Source organism: Xenopus tropicalis, chromosome 4 (genome assembly GCF_000004195.4).
Source record: "Xenopus tropicalis strain Nigerian chromosome 4, UCB_Xtro_10.0, whole genome shotgun sequence".
Taxonomy (NCBI): Eukaryota; Metazoa; Chordata; class Amphibia; order Anura; family Pipidae; genus Xenopus; species Xenopus tropicalis.
The window spans coordinates 124,080,158-124,099,467 of NC_030680.2; the positions used below are offsets into that span (position 1 = coordinate 124,080,158).

At 37.8% G+C, this 19,310-nt stretch overlaps 2 protein-coding genes across 5 annotated transcripts in view; one reads left to right on the forward strand and one right to left on the reverse strand.

The window, feature by feature from the left end:
- cenpp (centromere protein P) overlaps positions 1-19,310 on the reverse strand; it is a 139,662-nt gene that overhangs the window by 76,213 nt on the left and 44,139 nt on the right. The window lies entirely within an intron of this gene.
- On the forward strand, positions 1,198-19,060 carry omd (osteomodulin). 4 transcript variants are annotated; one of them, XM_031901097.1, is made up of 4 exons: positions 1,198-1,279; positions 1,401-1,489; positions 15,132-16,084; positions 17,491-19,060. In XM_031901097.1, the coding sequence occupies exons 3-4, from the start codon at positions 15,154-15,156 to the stop codon at positions 17,799-17,801; spliced, it is 1,242 nt and encodes a 413-aa protein (XP_031756957.1). In that variant the 5' UTR covers positions 1,198-1,279; positions 1,401-1,489; positions 15,132-15,153; the 3' UTR covers positions 17,802-19,060. The 4 variants fall into 4 exon arrangements, with proteins under 4 accessions (XP_031756957.1, XP_031756958.1, XP_012817254.1 ...); XM_031901098.1 differs by having other exon boundaries at positions 1,209-1,489; XM_012961800.3 differs by lacking the exons at positions 1,198-1,279; positions 1,401-1,489 and adding an exon at positions 12,799-13,074.

Consider the following 19,310-nt stretch of genomic DNA (forward strand, 5'->3'; position numbering starts at 1 on the left):
GGGGGTACTGTGTATGAGGCAATTGGGGGCACTTTGTGTGGGGGCTACTGTCTATGGAGGGTACTGTTTATGGGGGCAATTGGGGGCACTGTTTATGGGGGCAATTGGGGGTACTTTCTATGGGGGCAATTGGGGGCACTGTGTGTGGGGGCTACTGTCTATGGAGGGGTACTGTGTATGAGGCATTTGGGGGCACTGTGTGTGGGGGCTACTGTGTATGATGAGGCAATTGGGGGTACTTATTTTTGGGGGCACTGTTTATGGGGGCAATTGGGGGTACTTTGTATGGGGGTTCAGTAAACCATTCGGCCCGAGATTTAGGCTGGATTTTCGATTTTGGCCCCTTCTCTGATTGAGTTCGACACCCCTGTAAACTAACAGATACATTAGATAGCTTTAAGAAGGGTTAAGATAGCTTTTTAGCAAGGGGGAAAATACAGTGTTATGGAAATTAGCTCAAAGTTAACCCAGGGAATGGTCCGATTGCCATCTTAGAGTAAGGAATACATTTCCCCTTCTGAGGCAAACTGGGGAGGCTTCAGTTTTTCCCCTTCCTCTAGATCAATTGTCAATTTTCATTTAGATTAAAAGATTGAATACATTCTATGTTAGAACATGGGCAACCTATCAGTGAACAACTCTAAAGGGGGCATTTATAAACATAACAACTCATTTCCATGAATGTCAGTCATTTATCAAAAGAGCCGAAATGAAAAAGCATGAACAAAAAAAGACACGGGGAAAAAACATGAAAACTGCAACTTTTTTGTATTCGTAGAAATGACGGCGTAAAAAACACTGAAAACCTCGAAAACCATGAAGCAAAGAAAGATCTTCTGGTTGTGAAAGGGGCATCTGCCATTGAATTCTACATGATCTTGACAGGTTTTAGATGGTATATTTCTGCTTTCGGATTTGGCCTTGTTTTGTGGCATAATAAATCACAGGTAAAAAAAACCTGAATCTAAAAAATTGAATGTTAGTAAATGCCTCTTTAAAGTGGACCTGTCACACAGACATAAAAAGCTGTATAATAAAAGCCCTTTTCAAATTAATCATAAAACAAAAATTCATTTTTTTATTTACACAACTATACCCATTATATAAGCATTTAAAAGTCCCGTCTGTCAATCATATATTGCCTGAGCTGCCTCTATGCCTTAGGCATAGGGGTGGGTTTCTTTCACTTTCAATTCAGAACTTCTTAGATGTCACTGCACTCCTCACATTCCCCCTCCCTCCTTACCATCTAATTAAATTAATGGAGGGGGGCAATATGGTAACCACCAGTGATTAAGCCTTACCTGACACCTCTGATCAAAAAAAACTACACTGGCTTTGGGTATTTCTGTAGAAGATCCTTGTTGCTAACTTCTTCGGCTTCTTCTGCCTTCTTTTAGACATGAACAGTGGAAGCTGAACTTAGACACGAAACGTAGACATCTCACTACTGCACATACACCTGCAGGAGCACTGCCCCAGGTATCAGGTAAGTGATTGCAAGCACTGGGGTGTACCTAACACTGTGTGCCTAAGGTGTGCCTAACTGGAACCCTCCTATGATTTTAACTTGAAAACCTGAAAAGTTTCATGCCTGATGTTGTAAAGTATGTTCTATTAAACATCCTTCAGCTTACTAAATATCAACCAGCTGGTGGCAGTATTATCTTTACAATATTTTAGCATGCAGTCTCTATGGATCAGGCTAGAATTTTCAGGAAGCTGAATTATGCTTTCTGTCTTTTTGTCAAAACAGTTTTCTAACGATTTTCCGTTTACAGCAGTCTTGTCTGAACACTGGATGCCTTCGGGGCCAGAGACTCCAGTAGAGACTAGAGAATGCAACCTGCTCAGGGTTAATGTAAATTAGGAACGTTTACCAGGTGGCTGCTTGTCCAAATACCAACCAATTAATTGTGTAATTACAAAAAGTAGATCATTGTGGTGGTTGCTTTATATCCTTGAAAAATATTCAACATCTAAAAATGCTAATGGAAAAAAGTTGCAGTTTTCTTTTAGTAAGATTTCTAATGAAGTTAAAACACAGCATTTATCTACTGTATATGTTCTTCCAGATATTGCTGCTATTTCAAGGATCAATCAAACAAAATATGCAGAAAACGATATTTACTCTATTACACTATTTCTCCTTTTCTGACATTTTGAGTTCTGAGTTGTTTGCTGCCTTACCCATAGGCTTCAAATAGAAAAAAAACATATACATGAGCATCTAATGCTCTCTGCCTGCCTACAAAATGCAGACAGAGAGTATTGGACCCTATGCCAGGCCTGACTTTGTCCTAAGCATACCTTTTGACTAAACAACTTGACAGACTTATCCAATTTGACTGACTTACTGGGATCCCAGCAGAAATGTGGCTTCAGAGGCTTCAACTATTTCCACCTAGTCCACTTCGTGTAACAAGAAACTCCAAGTTTTCATTGTCAAGGGTTCAACCCCTTCATGGATGATGAAATGATTTGCTCTCAAGAAACTTGACATATCTCTCAAGTACTGCATTAAAATAGATGTACGTCTGCTGAATCAGCTGAGACAAGCCTCAGGAGGCACAAAGTTGTTTGGAAATTAATTTTGACCAGTTGTTTCAAATATGCTTCATCTGTCATCCATATCATTGTTAAATTGGTATCCTAACTGACCCTCTGACCCAAGTGACCTATGTGAGACTGATTTATCACATATCAGACCGGTGAATGCTAACCTTTGTTAGTTGCTCAGAATGTGTTCAAATGCTTTGAACAGTTAAATCCCTTTCTGATCTATGCGGTGGTCAACTCTGCTCTGCACCAGTGCTGAGCTCTATTGCTGTTCAGAATCTTTCCTCCCCAATGAGGATTGCATGTGGGGAGAAAAGATTCAGACGATTAGGTAAAATAAAATATTTACACATAAATATTATGTTAGTAATGGCAGCAGGAACACTCCTGTCATGAGGCAAAAAAGCTGTCTCTGGTAAGTTTAAGAGGCTGAATTTTCATTTTTTAATATGAAAAATTGGCTCTGCTAGTAGAACTAGCAATGCAGCTTCCTCTGGACCCGCTCTAACTCTTAAGTTGCTAGCACAGAATGGGACAGAGGGGCTGGCATCATGGCTGCCTTAGGTGGCAGCAGCCCCAGAATCGCTGCTGAATGGCAATGTTTTCAGTGCAACTTTGTCCAGTTCGCATCAAAGCACAATTGTAAATTTTAACGCACTAGTTGCAATTGTGGCAGACACAATATCACCTCGCAGCCGCAATAAGGCAAGAATTGTGGGAAACAATTAAAAAAACATTTACAAAACTCACTGCGTAATTCAGAACTTTTTGGATAACAGGTTTTCAGATAAGGGATGCCATATCTTTATTAAACAATACAGTGCACACTTCATCTCAATAAATGTTTTATGTAACTTTTCTTGCTGCTCAAAACATCACTGCATTGTGGAGAATACTTTGTGCCAAAGAAACTTCTTGGGGGCAAACCCCAAACGCACCAACTAGGATGTACAGTATAGTTCTTTTTGACTAATCTGCAGGTGTATGTATTTATCACCCAACCTGGAACAGGACACATCTTTGCTCCTGTCCTGTCCACTCTGGATGGGAGTGATACAGTAAAATTTGTTTGAACATGTGTATTGCCAAATTGCACAATATCTGAAAGATTATCCAAGGGTCAAATGGACATATATCCCACATGGATTCCAAGCCAGCTGTCTTAATGAGATTGCTGACCCTGGAGCTGTAGTATACAGTGGCTTGCAAAAGTATTCGGCCCCCTTGAACTTTTCCACATTTTGTCACATTACAGCCACAAACATGAATGAATTTTATTGGAATTCCACCTGAAAGACCAATACAAAGTGGTGTACACGTGAGAAGTGGAAGGAAAATCATACATGATTCCAAACATTTTTTACAAATAAATAACTGCAAAGTGGGGTGTGCGTAAATATTCAGCCCCCTGAGTCAATACTTTGTAGAACCACCTTTTGCTGCAATTACAGCTGCCAGTCTTTTAGGGTATGTCTCTACCAGCTTTGCACATCTACAGACTGAAATCCTTGCCCATTCTTCTTTGCAAAACAGCTCCAGCTCACTCAGATTAGATGGACAGCGTTTGTGAACAGCAGTTTTCAGATCTTGCACAGATTCTCGATTGGATTTAGATCTGGACTTTGACTGGGCCATTCTAACACATGGATATGTTTTGTTTTAAACCATTCCATTGTTGCCCTGGCTTTATGTTTAGGGTCGTTGTCCTGCAGGAAGGTGAACCTCCGCCCCAGTCTCAAGTCTTTTGCAGACTCCAAGAGGTTTTCTTCCAAGATTGCCCTGTATTTGGCTCCATCCATCTTCCCATCAACTCTGACCAGCTTCCCTGTCCCTGCTGAAGAGAAGCACCCCCAGAGCATGATGCTGCCACCACCATATTTGACATTGGGGATGGTGTGTTCAGAGTGATGTGCAGTGTTCGTTTTCTGCCACACATAGCGTTTTGCATTTTGGCCAAAAAGTTCCATTTTGGTCTCATCTGACCAGAGCACCTTCTTCCACATGTTTGCTGTGTCCCCCACATGGCTTGTGGCAAACTGCAAACAGGACTTCTTATGGTTTTCTGTTAACAATGGCTTTCTTCTTGCCACTCTTCCATAAAGGCCAACTTTGTGCAGTGCACGACTAATAGTTGTCCTATGGACAGATTCCCCTACCTGAGCTGTAGATCTCTGCAGCTCCCCCAGAGTCACCATGGGCCTCTTGGCTGCATTTCTGATCAGCGCTCTCCTTGTTCGGCCTGTGAGTTTAGGGGGACGGCCTTGTCTTGGTAGGTTTACAGTTGTGCCATACTCCTTCCATTTCTGAATGATCGGTGGAACAGTGCTCCGTGGGATGTTCAAGGCTTTGGAAATCTTTTTGTAGCCTAAGCCTGCTTTAAATTTCTCAATAACTTTATCCCTGACCTGTCTGGTGTGTTCTTTGGACTTCATGGTGTTGTTGCTCCCAATATTCTCTTAGGCAACCCCTGAGGCCGTCACAGAGCAGCTGTATTTGTACTGACATTAGATTACACACAGGTGCACTCTATTTAGTCATTAGCACTCATCAGGCAATGTCTATGGGCAACTGACTGCACTCAGACCAAAGGGGGCTGAATAATTACGCACACCCCACTTTGCAGTTATTTATTTGTAAAAAATGTTTGGAATCATGTATGATTTTCGTTCCACTTCTCACGTGTACACCACTTTGTATTGGTCTTTCACGTGGAATTCCAATAAAATTGATTCATGTTTGTGGCTGTAATGTGACAAAATGTGGAAAAGTTCAAGGGGGCCAATTACTTTTGCAAGCCACTGTATCTGCTTCTGCTGCCTGTTCCCAAACTTTTTAATTGTGATTCTGCCTTTTTTTGCTGTTCCCACACCAGTCTGCCCAATGCACATGACTGTGAGTTTACAGGTACTGTCCCAGAGTTATAATTCTTATGTACTCTATATCAAACATATGATACTAGATGCTTTTTTAGATAAAGACAATTGTTATTTCTATGTTATTAAACACATTTTTATGAATGAATGTCTAAATTTAAGGTCCAGTACTCTTCTATTGTTTAAATCAGAACAAAATGCTTTTCTTTTCTGTGGAGGAATATTCTTTGCAAACTGAGCTGCTCTAACAGGAAACATATGGAAGAGATCTGCACTAACTGATTTCTGGCTGGAGTCCTACATGCCACGTATCACACACCCTTTGTGAAAAGGGGACTTCATACATAACCTTCTGCGTCCATCAACTCCCCCCACTTATATCAGCAACCAGGGAAATCGATTAAAATGCTAAATGAATTTACAGAAATGTCTTCAAAAAAAAAAAGATTAAAAGCAAATACAATTTCTGTGATGTGTTCAAAGTTAGAAATGTAACCATAATTCAGATTCTGTAGGTCTTTCATGAAACAAATAGCCAGAATATTAAGGCAGCAACAATACAGAAGTATTTGACAATATCTAGATCGCAGTAAAAATATCCTCTTTTAGTTATTAAATATGCATTTAAAAAAAATTTGAAAGCTATATTCTCTCTGGTAAAATAAATCTAAACGAAGTGTACAACTCTTTCTATAAGAAAGCATTTTTATTAATGGTACAGAAAGGAATATAAAGAGTAATACAATTTACACAAAATATATAGGCTTTTGAACGGGGAATCCCCCCCTACAGGCCAACCTTACTAATTATAGCCTAACTATATACACTTAATATACATTTTATTTGGCCTCCCTCTACATTGCTCCTAGTTGACTTTTCCTTCAATTTCAGTATTTTCTACCACCAAGATCCTTTACTGTGTGTAGGGTCGGACTGGGCTGCCGGAACACCGGGAAAAAACCCTGTGGGCTCCGTCCACCCAGACCCAATCCCTGCCGGAGCCCCTGGCCACCAGTGTCCATCCCCTGATGCATTTCACTTACCGCACTGAGGGAAGGACATCAGGCGAGTGGCGGTAGCCACTGCGGGGGGTGCAGCCGACGGGGTCACTTTTGGGGGGTGCGGGGCCCCTGGGCCGACAGCCCTGGGGAGCACTGCGCCCCCAGTCCGACTCTGACTGTGTGTCATTTATATATACAGTATTATATAGTCACACTTCATTTACAGCTTCAATGTAAATCTTTCTAGCAGTGTTGGAACAAAAGGTGGACAAGCAAGGGATCATACCAGTCTCTTGGTGCATGTAAAATATGCATTTGTGTGATGTTTGCACTCAAGTTAGTTCCTCTATTGTTATCATTTGTGGTACTGCAAATCCTGTAAGGAGCATTTCAACTTATATACAGAGTGGCCCTGCAATAATCCTTCATGGTTCCTTTAAATATTCTACTTCAGGATGCTAAGAGAACTAATTGAATGCTGAATATATGCATGTCTCCATTGCTTTATTTTCCCTATATTGTATCAAGGTGTTACTGACCCAAATATTAACTTTAGGCTTAAAATGCATGTAGAGCAGCAACCCCAACCTTTTTTATCTGACACAAATTTAAATGGAAAAAGAGTTGAGGAGCAACACAAGCATAAAAAAATATTTTGGGGGTGCCAAATAAGGACTGTGTTGGTCACCCCCATATTGACTGGCAGCCTATAGGAGATTCTTTTTGACATTACACTGGGTTTTTATGCAACCAAAAACTTGCCTCCAAGCCAGGAATTCAAAAATAAGCACCTGGCCCCTGGGAGAAACATCCAAGGGGTTGGTGAACAACATGTTGCTCCTGAGCCACTGGTTGGGGATCACCGATGTAAAGTTTTAGCCAAGAGAAAATGTACTGAAACCCACCAGAGCCTAAAGTCATTGACATGAATGGAAACTGACTGCTTGTGCTAATAGTAGCCAGTTTTTGGCCCACGACTGCACCCTGTTTTTAAGATGAAAATAACCTGTCAAATGGTGTGGTTCCATCAGGACAGGATCATTTGAGAAAGATCAATTGCTGTCTAACAGAGCCAGACAGTCTTTCACCTGCAGTGGCAGGAAAGGCAGAATTTTATCCATAGATATACAGCAGAGCATTTGGTGCTCAGTGGTCACTTCCACCACTACAGATAAGTATCTGAGAACAAGGGTTACTCCATGAGCAGAACAGCAAAGGAAAGACACAAAACATAAAGCACTGACCCTTTTAGTGCCAGCATTGTACACCCTCAAAAAGTCAGTCTCCAGTCATATAGTCATCAACAAGAATATGTGACTGTATTTTTTAAAATAATTTTATAATTACTTTTTTTTTCTTTTATAGAAATTTGTCAATGGATAAATAAAACAATATTTAAGCATTAAAGCCACAGAGCAACCCTTTGCTACATAGAGCACGCCAACAGCCTGTGCATTACCCAGACAATATATTTATGTGTAAAAGAAGGAAAGTGGAAAGGAAATACAATTATTAGATGTGGTAGACACTCTAATAATTAAAGGAAAAGTAACGCTAAAAAATCTATTCTACCCTCCCCCAATAATTGCCCTATCCTGAAAACTATTTGTTATTTTGAATGCTTTAGAAGAAAATACCTGTAAAAAACTTGGCTTCCTGTCATTTGAACAAAGGCGATATGGCGATGCCGGGAAAGTTTCAGGGTAAGCGTTCACTATGCGGCGATCGACTGATCGAGCCTAGCCTTCCTTCTGTATAGGAAGGAGTCAGGCTAGGCTCGATCAATCGATCACCGCATTGTTGATTCTTCACCCGATATTTTCTCCTGCATGGCCATATCGGCTTTGTTCAAATGACCGGAAGACAGGTTTAACAGGTATTTTCTTCTAAAGAATTCAAAATAACAAATAGTTTTCAGGATAGGGCAATTATTGGGGGAGGGTAGAATAGATTGTTTAGTTTAAAATTTTTAGCGTTACTTTTCCTTTAAGAACTCCAGTTAGTAAAACCAACCAAGCCTGGGTAGCAGAGAATATTATAAATCTTTACAGACAATACAGTAATACAATTCAGACAAACAGTTGGAATTTTAGTTGTTATGTGAGGAGGAGGGACATATTTGTTATTGATATTTAAGTAATGTGGGACCCCATAAGAAGCCCAGAGTTCCCAGATACTCAAGACTTTATAATGGGTATCTGACAGTTTCCTCCTGCAGGCAACGTCACGCAAGTTCGGAAACCAAAGGGATGCGAAGTGCTTTCCTCCAGCGACTTCAATTGTTGTCGGTGCCTTTTCAGAGCGGTTACTCGACTGCAATAGCAGCGATCTATTGCAGGCGAGTAAGTCACTCTGTGGGTGCTTAGACCTAAGCAACCACAATCTTTCAATTGTCAGATTGGAAAAGTAAGGGTTTGCCAAGATTTAGCAGTTGTTTGTTTAGCAGTTGTAATCAATTTATGTGATATCTGATTTATACTGGGGTTCTTTTTTTTGTGAGCATCAAATGGATTGGCCCAATATTTTGTAAGAAATCTCAACCTGAGCTCTTGTATGAACATTTATACATAAAGTCCTCTGCAGTAAAGGTGGTTTAAAACATGAGGGAATAGTGTAATCCTTATAGATGCATTTTAAAAAAAGGTGTATTTGGTAGTACACGTATGGGATCCATTATTCCGTTATCCAGAAAGATTCAAATTACAGAAAGGCCATTTCCCATAGACTCTATTAAAAGCAAATAATTCTTATTCACCCATTGTTTCTTCTCTTTCTTTCTCTCCCTATTCTCACAGGATATAAGCTGTTCACTATGAAAATGTTTTATTCTGATATCTAATCTGTAAAAGTTAAAAATGCAAATAAAAATTATTGAAATAAAAAAAAGCATATAATTCTAATTTTTTAAAATTATTTCCCCTTTCTCTGTAATGATAATAAAACAGTACCTAAAATATTATGAATCCTTATTGGAGACAAATCAACCCTATTGGGTTTATTTAATGTTTAAATTAATTTTTAGCAATTTTATGGTGATCAATTACAGGAAGATCCCTTATCCGGAAAAGATCAGGTCCCAAGCATTCTGGATAATAGGTTCCATACCTGTACTGAAATTTCTCTTAATGGAAAAATCTCTCTAACAGGGGAGGTGGGAGAAATTTTTGAGAAAATGCATCCCATTAAAATGGTCCTGAAATGAAAAACATGTTACTAAATCAATGCAATTATTGGTCTACCATTTGAAAGATGCTAGGCACAGGCCAGAGGGAATTCTGGATTGCCCCTAATGGGAGCCTCAGCATTATGAGGTATATTCAAGTTTGTTGAATTAAAACCTTAAGTGGATTCCATATTGTAGTTGCAACATATTGTATGTTGCATAAAAATGCTATGTGATTTGGGTTGTCATTGGGGGGAATCTAAGGACATATGGCCTGACTAGGGTCAAAGAGCATCCTTTACTTGCACCTAGACTCTTGACAAAGCTCCGATGTTCAGAGCGAAACGCACGTCGGGCAGTGTTGTTTGAGGGTGGGAATGTGGGAGGTTGAAGTGTGTTGAACGATTTATAGTGGGCATGGGTGGTGTGATCTGGTGGTCTTGGGGTTAGACAAAGGAGGTTTTGCTCATTTTCAATCTGCACGTAGCAATTGAGGGTGGGTGGGCGACACAGAGCGGGACTGTTCTCTCTATTTAATTAACTCGGTATTACCCGGATAACAATGATGCGCCGCTTCTCTTTTTTTAAGTGGAGCGCATGAGCCTTTAGTTTCCTTATTAGGAGGTTTGGTTACATTTATTTAACTGCAACAAATCAGATGAAGAGTCTGATACATTTGTTGTGGACTGTGCTCTGAGATAGCATGATGGTTACGTGGGCAGGGAACCCTAAGCGAATTGATACTTTTGATAATAATCCGGGTGGTAAGAATAGTTGCAACATTTCCCTATTTGGGCTTGACATTTGAGATCAATCAGTACATTTCTCTTTCTGTCCCTGTGATTTGATAATCGCCTCCTTGCATCCCTGCTGCTCTCTCTGGTTAGGCAGGCAGGGCCCAATTTGTTTTTCTTATTTGCCATGATCATTTTGGACTGCCCTTTTTGATTTAGTGCTTTAACCCATGCGTTTTAATTGCACAAGAAGTGTAAATGGGGATTTTTTTACTCTGTCAATAAAGGTTACATTTTAATTAAAATTTTGGCTTCTATGGGTCGACTTACCTGATCTATGTGGGAGGTAATGGTGCAGATATTCAGAGTCTTTTGAAGGATCACTCTAATAGTGCTCTATCCTTTGTTATGTATAACTAATTATAGCACTGCAGATTGGGAAAGGAGTATAAAGTGTGACATGCTGACTGCCTGTACACGCAATTTTGGGGGAATTAGCAATGGTAGGCAGGCATGCAGAGGATCTGGAGCATAAGAGACAGGGACACAATACGTGACATCATGTTTCTTCCTCAAAAACATAGGTTTATTTGGGGTAACTCCTCCCAACATAAACAAAAAGGTCAGTTCATAAACAGTTCATCAAACATGGCTATGATATATCCCTGCTTCAGGGCTCTCACCTTTCAGGGTAACTCTCACACACTGGAACCTTTTTCCCGGGGCTTCTCACCATCCCCAATGGCTTTCACACATCCACAGTGACTCTCACACTCGTGAACACTCTGGGCTACTCACTCAGCCCTGCTGTCTCTTCCCTCTTGGGATACCAGCTCACCAGCTTCTGGCAAACTTAGGCTTCTCACCAAGCCTCAATGTTCCAGCACTCAAACACATGGTCAGGGCTCCCTCTGCTCCTTGCAGTGGCAGGCAGCATCCCCAGCCCCTCTGGGAGTTCCTCACACAGTCAGGCAACCTTCCTGCCCTGTGCCCTGCTCTGAGACCTTTCTCTGTGACTCCTGGCACTTCTCTGGGTGACTCCTCACTTGGTTATAGCTCCCTCTGCTCCTTGCAGTGGCAGGTGGCACCCCCAGCTCCTCTGGGAGTTCCTAACACAGGCAGCCTTCCTGCCCTGCACCCTGCTCTGAGAGCAAACCCCTCTGAGTCCCAAACCTTATTTACCAGTCACCTCTCTCTGTAATCCCACAGCCCTTTTATTTGCAGCTCACCTGCAGCCTAATCAGGCAGCTACTGGAGTACGGAATGGAGGACCTATCCTTCCATTTACTCCAGGACTCACTTATCTGACTTTTCCTAATCCGCATGCATGAATAACAGCATTACCTGCAGCTAAACCAGGCATTTTTCCTGGTGCTACATGTATCCCACTTTTAACAATGGATGAAAATACACCAAACAGTGTTCTTACTGCTTGTATCTCTCACAAAAGGTATGAATTGGTATTGTTAGATAATAATTTCTTTATATTATTGTGTTAATGTCCTATAAAATCAAGAGACAAAATAGATAATTATGCATTTTAGTAAAGAAATGTAGGGTGAACAAAAGCAATTGAGGTTGCATATTATAGCTAACAGCAGAGTTGTATATATCTCAGTAGAGTTTTTGAGGTGGATCTGTGTGCACAAGGAATTCCAAAGAAGGAATGCCACAAAAAAAAAAATATTTTTTTAGAGCATTGGTCATTCTTATATTTAGTACCAAGCATGGCTAAGATAACATGTTTTTCACTTTGTCTGTGCAAGAAATATTTTATACAAGTAAACCTGAAACTAGAGGCAGACAGTTGGATAAAGGATGCCTAGATAAATAGCTATCTTAAAAGCCTTTCAAGGGTCTGCCTACCATTCTAAAAAACTTTACATTAGTAGAATACAGCAGAGTGTGCCTGTGAAGTCAGCTTATGTCATCTCAGCCTAGAACATTTCTGTCCATCTGAAAACCTACTAGACATTTTTATGGCACCCAGACTAAAAGCTACAGGGGCGTCTAGGGTGACATCATTTAATTACAATCAGCCCCATGAACATGTAGCCAATTGTGCCTTTTAATAAAGAAATGCTGACTATATGCAAACAGTTGGACAGAACTGGTCTAGGATAAAGACTGTGGGATTTTAATTTGAATGAATAAATATTTGGGCACATTTAATTTGATGATACAAACTTATCTCCTTATTCAATTCAAAAATTTTCCCATGGACTTCTATTGCTTTTTAATTATATAAGTTATTTTCATCAATTTGAACCTTGTCCATTATCTGCAAAGATTGCCATTGATTACAAAATATTTTTTCAAATTATATCAAAAATAGTTTGCATTAAATGACAGATACAGTAAAAGAAATCTAAGCATGTTAAAGTCATCTTCCTCTGTTAACGATTTTTTTTAACTGAAGGAATTTTATGCCACACCTCAAACCAAAAATAAGAAAGGACACAGATTAGGCCAACTATTCTTTGCCAAAATTTCAAGGGTTATATTTTATCCACAGAAGGCTAGGCTCAAAGAACTGCACATAATTTTAGTTCATGTCAAGACTCCTTGCAGTGATTTTTAGCAACAAAGAAATGCTGCTCTGATTCAACAGTATCTTACAAAATTTGTTACAAATCCGGTTATTTGACATTAAAAGTCAATATTTTAACCAAGAAGACCAGTTCCCACCTTCTTTCAGAGAAAAAAGGGCACACTCACTCAGGTATGAAGAAACTTTTAAAAAGGTATGAAGCAGCTTGTGTTTCTCTCTCCTTATAAATAACAGGGGACTTTATGAATGCAATAATCTATGGTAAATCCCATGAATGCTGCAGTTAATAGAAAGTATGTTTGCATGCCAAAGTGTTACAGCTGGGTTTTACTAGCTCTCAAACAAACTGAAAATGTAATAGTTGTGTGTATAGCCAAAGTATGCAATATCCTAATGTTTACCAGTACTATTGTTTGTTTTTCATTAGTTAGAACATTTTAACAAATGCAGATGTTGTTGTGTACATATAATTAATCTTAATTAACAAGAAAATATTCCATGAAAATCACTAAATTGTTTTCATAGACCCACATGAAATGCACAGAGTAAAACTGGTCTGTTAATCAATGGTTACCAGACAGGACTAAATGCCTCCAATTTTACAAATTTAAAAACTAAAAATATAAAACAAAAAAAGGACTGAAACAGTTGCCCAGTAACTGTAAAGTTGCTTTTTTGATTAACTATCTGTAGAATATTACATATAATGCTAAGTTATTTTGTGTGCATTGTTAAATTATCTGTATACTGTATCAGCGAGTGTGGGTCTAAATCTATTGTACATGACAGTGGCCACTCAGAAGATTCACTACTCTTGGGGGCTGATTTACTAAGACACGATTTCGAATCCGAATTGGAAAAATTCCGATTGGAAACGAACATTTTGCGACTTTTTCGTATTTTTTGCGATTTTTTCGGCATTTACGATTTTTGCGTAAAAACGCGAGTTTTTCGTAGCCATTACGAAATTTGCGCAAAGTCGCGATTTTTTCGTAGCGTTAACACTTGCGCGCAAAGTCGCGCCTTTTTCGTAGCGTTAAAACTTAAAAGGCGCGACGTTTCGCGCAAGTTTTAACGCTACGAAAAAATCGCGACTTTGCGCAACTTTCGGAATGGCTACGAAAAACTTGCGTTTTTACGCAAAAATTGTAAAGACCCCGAAAAAATCGCAAAAAATACGAAAAAAATCGCAAAATTACCGATCGTTACGAAAAAAACGCAATCGGACGCATTCGGCCCGTTCGTGGGTTAGTAATGTGCCCCTTGGTGTCTGCACTCTGCTTTATAATAATAATAGAAATAAACTATGCTTTGAGTTTCTTAATCTTTGCTAGAAAAAAAAATCAAATGGAAAAGTTGCTTTTTCAGATTAATATAAAAATATATTACTTGAGAAATATATTGGACTGTGTTGGAATATATATATATATTTTTTTTTTTTATTTTTTTTTTTAAGTAAACTGGAGCTAGATTTACAAATAAATATGCATATACATTCCGGGCAATACAGTAAAAACTCGATTTTACGTTCCTCATTGGACTGGGTCAAAATGGATGAATTACACATAATTGCAAAATTCTGGAAAAAAATACAACATTTGCCTGTATAGGACTGCAAAAAAGGCATCAATTTTGGGAAACCATTAAATCCAGGTGTGTAAAACCAAGGTTCTACTGTATTAGTCTCAACCCTTAGGGTGAAGACACACAGAGACGTTACTTGTTGTGGCTACTGAAATAGACACTGCTGATCTTTTACTGATAATTGTCTCTATATGTGTTTTAGTGGAGGCAATTCTCTAGTAGCTCAGTGTGTCTTCACCCTAAAGTTGGCTGTAAATACATTTCTTAAAATCAACACTGGATGTTACTGTTGATAACGTTTAATGAGCGGATCCAACATTTATTTATAAAGGAAATGCAACACAGTGAAAACCACACAAGTGTTGTTAAACGTTCAATACATCAAAAAGCATCAGCAGATACAATATATGCTACAGGTATGGAATCACTTATCCAGAAATCCTTTATGCAGAAAGCTCTTAATTATGGGAAGGCCATTTCTCATAAAGTTCATTCAATATTGGTGGCAAAATAATCCTCCTGAATTATTTAAGGTTTAAATTATTTTTTTACCAGACATAAGGTATGGTGATCCAAGCATTGGGCATAATAGATCCTACTCCTGTACTTGATTTGCTAACAGCCCACAATTAAAATTTTGTATAACAGCTTATTTTTTCATTGCAGGCTCTGAAAACATTTAAGAAGAATGGAGATTCTTATCAAATTATCAGTTATAGCCTTACTATGTGGAACAAGAGTTCTTTGCCAGTATGAGAACTACGATTATGATACAGACTATGGCCCAGAACCTAATGTGCAATATCCACCGATTCACGTCCCACATAATGTAGACTACAGTGATCCACAAATAATTTACACAAATGACTGTGCTAGAGAATGTTTCTGTCCGCCTGCCCCTCTGCTAGTTATGTATTGTGACAATCGAAAGCTTAAGAATATTCCCCAAATTCCTTCTCGTATTCAACACCTTTACCTTCAGTTCAACGATATTGAAGCTGTGATGATGAAATCTTTCATTAATGCTACTTCCTTGAAGGAAATTAATTTGAGTCATAACAAAATTAAATCAAACAAGATTGAAGTTGGTGCATTTGCAAAGCTACGCAATCTGGAGCAAATCTTTATTGATCACAATGATTTAGTGGAGATTCCACCCGATCTTCCCAGTTCGGTAGAGAGACTGAATTTTGCTTTTAACAAGATTGCCAGATTAAATGATCGTGATCTGCAGGGATTAGTAAAGCTAACGATGCTTGATCTTTGCAATAACCACATTGATAGTGTCAAGTCAAAGACTTTGAACAAACTTGCGAGACTTATGCAACTAAACATGTGCAACAACAAATTACATTCCATGCCTGCAAGTCTTCCAACATCTCTCATGTACTTATCAATTGAGAACAATTCAATTTCCAACATTCCTGATGATTACTTTACAAAGCTTCCAAATCTACTAGCAATTCGTATGTCACACAACAACCTAGAAGAAATCCCTACAAAAATATTTAACCTTCCAAATCTTGTGGAATTAAACCTGGGTCATAACAAGCTGCAACAAGCTTTCTTCATCCCAAGATCACTCCAGCACTTGTACATTCAGGACAACGAGCTGGAAAGTAATTGTGTTTTCTTTATATAAATCCAGAAAAGTTCTAAATTTATGGTGGTGGTGCTGGCTTTGTTTGCAAAATGTGAGACTGGCTACATATGCTAGGATCTCTTGCAAAACTGATGAGGCAAGCCAGGGTGGACTATTTGCTCCTGTTACATAGTAGAAGTAACTGCTGCTTTTAGAGACCTCCTCTGCTTCTACACTCAAATAGTCCAAAGATTTTTCTTTGTATTTCTTCTTATCTTATTTCTGGTTTCAACTCTTTCTATAGGGATACTGTACTCTTTATACTATTATCTTTGCAGACGTATAGTTAGCCTTCTTGGGTTTTTTACTATAAAGGGTCTGCTTTGCAGTAAACTCATAAACTGGGGACTCTTTTTTAAGAGTTCTCTTTCCTAATAATGAATTATAAACACTATACTACTGGTAGATCAACTGTAAAATGATTTATTTCTGTAAAGATATCAATATCAAACATAATTAATCAGCAACATATTTGCAAGAAAATAAGATTGTCTAATTCAATATAAAAACCAGATGCACTGAATCATGAGATTTTTTTTTAACATTAATTTTTTCACATGAATTTAATCTGTACCATTGTATGGAATATCTATCATGGTGGACCTTTAAGAAAAAAAATCTAAAGCTAATGTTTTTGAACTAGTCTGTACTAGCACATCTCAAGGGTTACATTTGAACATAAGGTATTTTAAAGTGAGCACATTATTGCCAATAATTTCAAAATATAAATAAATGCCAAAAATAAATTCCAGTGCAGGCCGTTATCCACCAGAGACACATACAGATACAGATAACAGGATGAATGAGGAGAGAAAACAACGATCGTGGAAAGGCAGATTTTTTCCATTTAAAAGTAAAGTATTCTAATCTGATGTGTATATAATGCATAACACAGGGGAATGAAAGTAAGAAATCTAACTAGTAGAAAGTTAGACTAAAGTAGTTGGTGGGACAAAAATTAGAAATTCAGCAGTGTTTGAAACAGAAAAGCATGGAATTTGGCAGTATTACAGTAGAAAAATGGAAGGTCTCTGTGTCATTTACTGAAATGCTAAAGCATTGATCCCAAATAAGTTATGAAAATACATTCAGTTTTGAAGACAATGTAGCTCATTTACACACACTGCGCAGTAACCCATAAGCAACTCAGTGATTAGTTTTTTTCATAGCAAATGATACAGACATTCATTTTTAAAATTAAAAATGTATTAATTAAACATTTATTAAAGAAAAAATACAGTTGTGCTTACTGGCAGGTATCCAGCAAAGTTATGACATTTATAAAGCAATTACTACAGAACTCTTGAAAGTGAATGGCCAAAATAATGAGCAATATTATGACATTTCTGTTTACTATAATTACCTTTTTGTGCTTTCTTGCAGGTTTAAATATGACAATAATGTGTCCAAAAATTGATCACTTCAACACAAATCACCTAACATACCTCCGCGTGGATCAAAACAAGTTACAGGCTCCAATAAGCACTTTGGCCTACCTTTGTTTCCCTAACATGCAACGCATTTATTATGGTGAACAGAAATATGCTGAAGGTGAAATCCCAAAGGTACAAGAGCCGATGCTTACACATCCCACAGTGTCAGAAGAAGAAGAGGAAGATGAGAGAGAAGGCATTGCTGATTATCGTCATGAAGAATATGAAATAGAAGATCACTTTAATGATTATTATAATTAATTCTTTGGATAATAAAAGCTCCAGTGACAAAACACATACAAAATACCTAAATAATATTTTAATATGTTAATTAGGGGAGGATAAATTGTCACTAGAACTATATAAAGATTATGTGAAAACAATGGCTGTGAATCAGAAAAGTTGCATTTTTGCTAACAACAAATATATTTGCAACCAAAAAACTGATTTTTCAAAAAGACGCTCCAATAAAAATTAGGAGTTTGGCAGAAAAACTTTTCTTAATGCAAGGAATAGCTGGTATTTCAATGAAAATGAATCAATTTAATCTTTGTTGTTGCTGATCTTAAAGACTGCTACAAAAAATTAATTTGTGCAGTTAACAGTTAAGTAATATGTCAAACCATAATAATAACTGTTATACATTAAAACCCTGAAGTTTCATTTCCCAGAGAACAGCCTCAAAATTCCAGGAAAAAGTCAAATCAGGGTATGTAAAGTCAGGGTTCTACTGTACATATATGCTAAAGGTCTTTTAGAGAAAGCTCTTGCATTACTCATTGTTTTGAGATAAAAAAATAGCATTTATAATTGCCACTTTACACAACATTTAATAAACTGTGGCATAAAGTATAGAATATCAGCTTTATTTTTATTTCTTACCCAGTTTAAGATTACAATTTTGTGCATTTCGCTGCTAAATAACATGACAGAATCATTGATAGTGAAACCTAGCTGTAACCATATTCCATATACATTGTGGTAAATTTTCAAGATAATACACAGTGTGAAAGTTGTTAGCATATTTAATCCCACTGTCAGAATAAAAAAGTGTGGCTATTTGTTTCCCACTGACCAATTAATATAGGTGAGAAAATAAATGAAATTGTATGAGAGATTCAGTTAACCTTATAATGCTATTTGTAATTACCTGGAATCCCAGGCTGAGAAGATGAGAGGCTTTAATGATCAATACAACGTTGTACAGTTTCCTCTTTCTTATTTTGCTGTTAATGCCCTCTAACATATATACATGCAACTTCAAATAGAAACTATAGTACAAGTATTGAGACTTGCAACTTCGTTTTTTTTATATAACCCATCCCCCCCCCCTTTTTTTTTTTTTAAACCATCCTTTCATTTTCATTTTATAAACTAATTTTATAAACTACTGCTTTCATGAGTAACAATAAGACATCACACAAAAGGGCAGGTTTCTTTTTTTATTTTTTTTTACACATCTCTATGTTCAGGCATTGTTTGTATGCTTTAAATATATCAATAAAAACTATTGTCTAAAAAAAAAAGTGTCGCTAAAACAAGGTGTAAGGCATAATGTAAAATAGTGTATTTTCAGGGGATAAAAATGGTGCAACTTTTTATGCTGAAATGGAGGAATCTATTTCCTGGTAACTATGAAGTACCTCACACTAGAAACTGTATTCAGACATCATATTTTTCCTAAAAGTTAATACAATGCATGCAAAGCTTTTGCCATCTGGCCACAGCCATAGGGCTACTAAATGTATCTGTAACTTTTTATTTATAAAG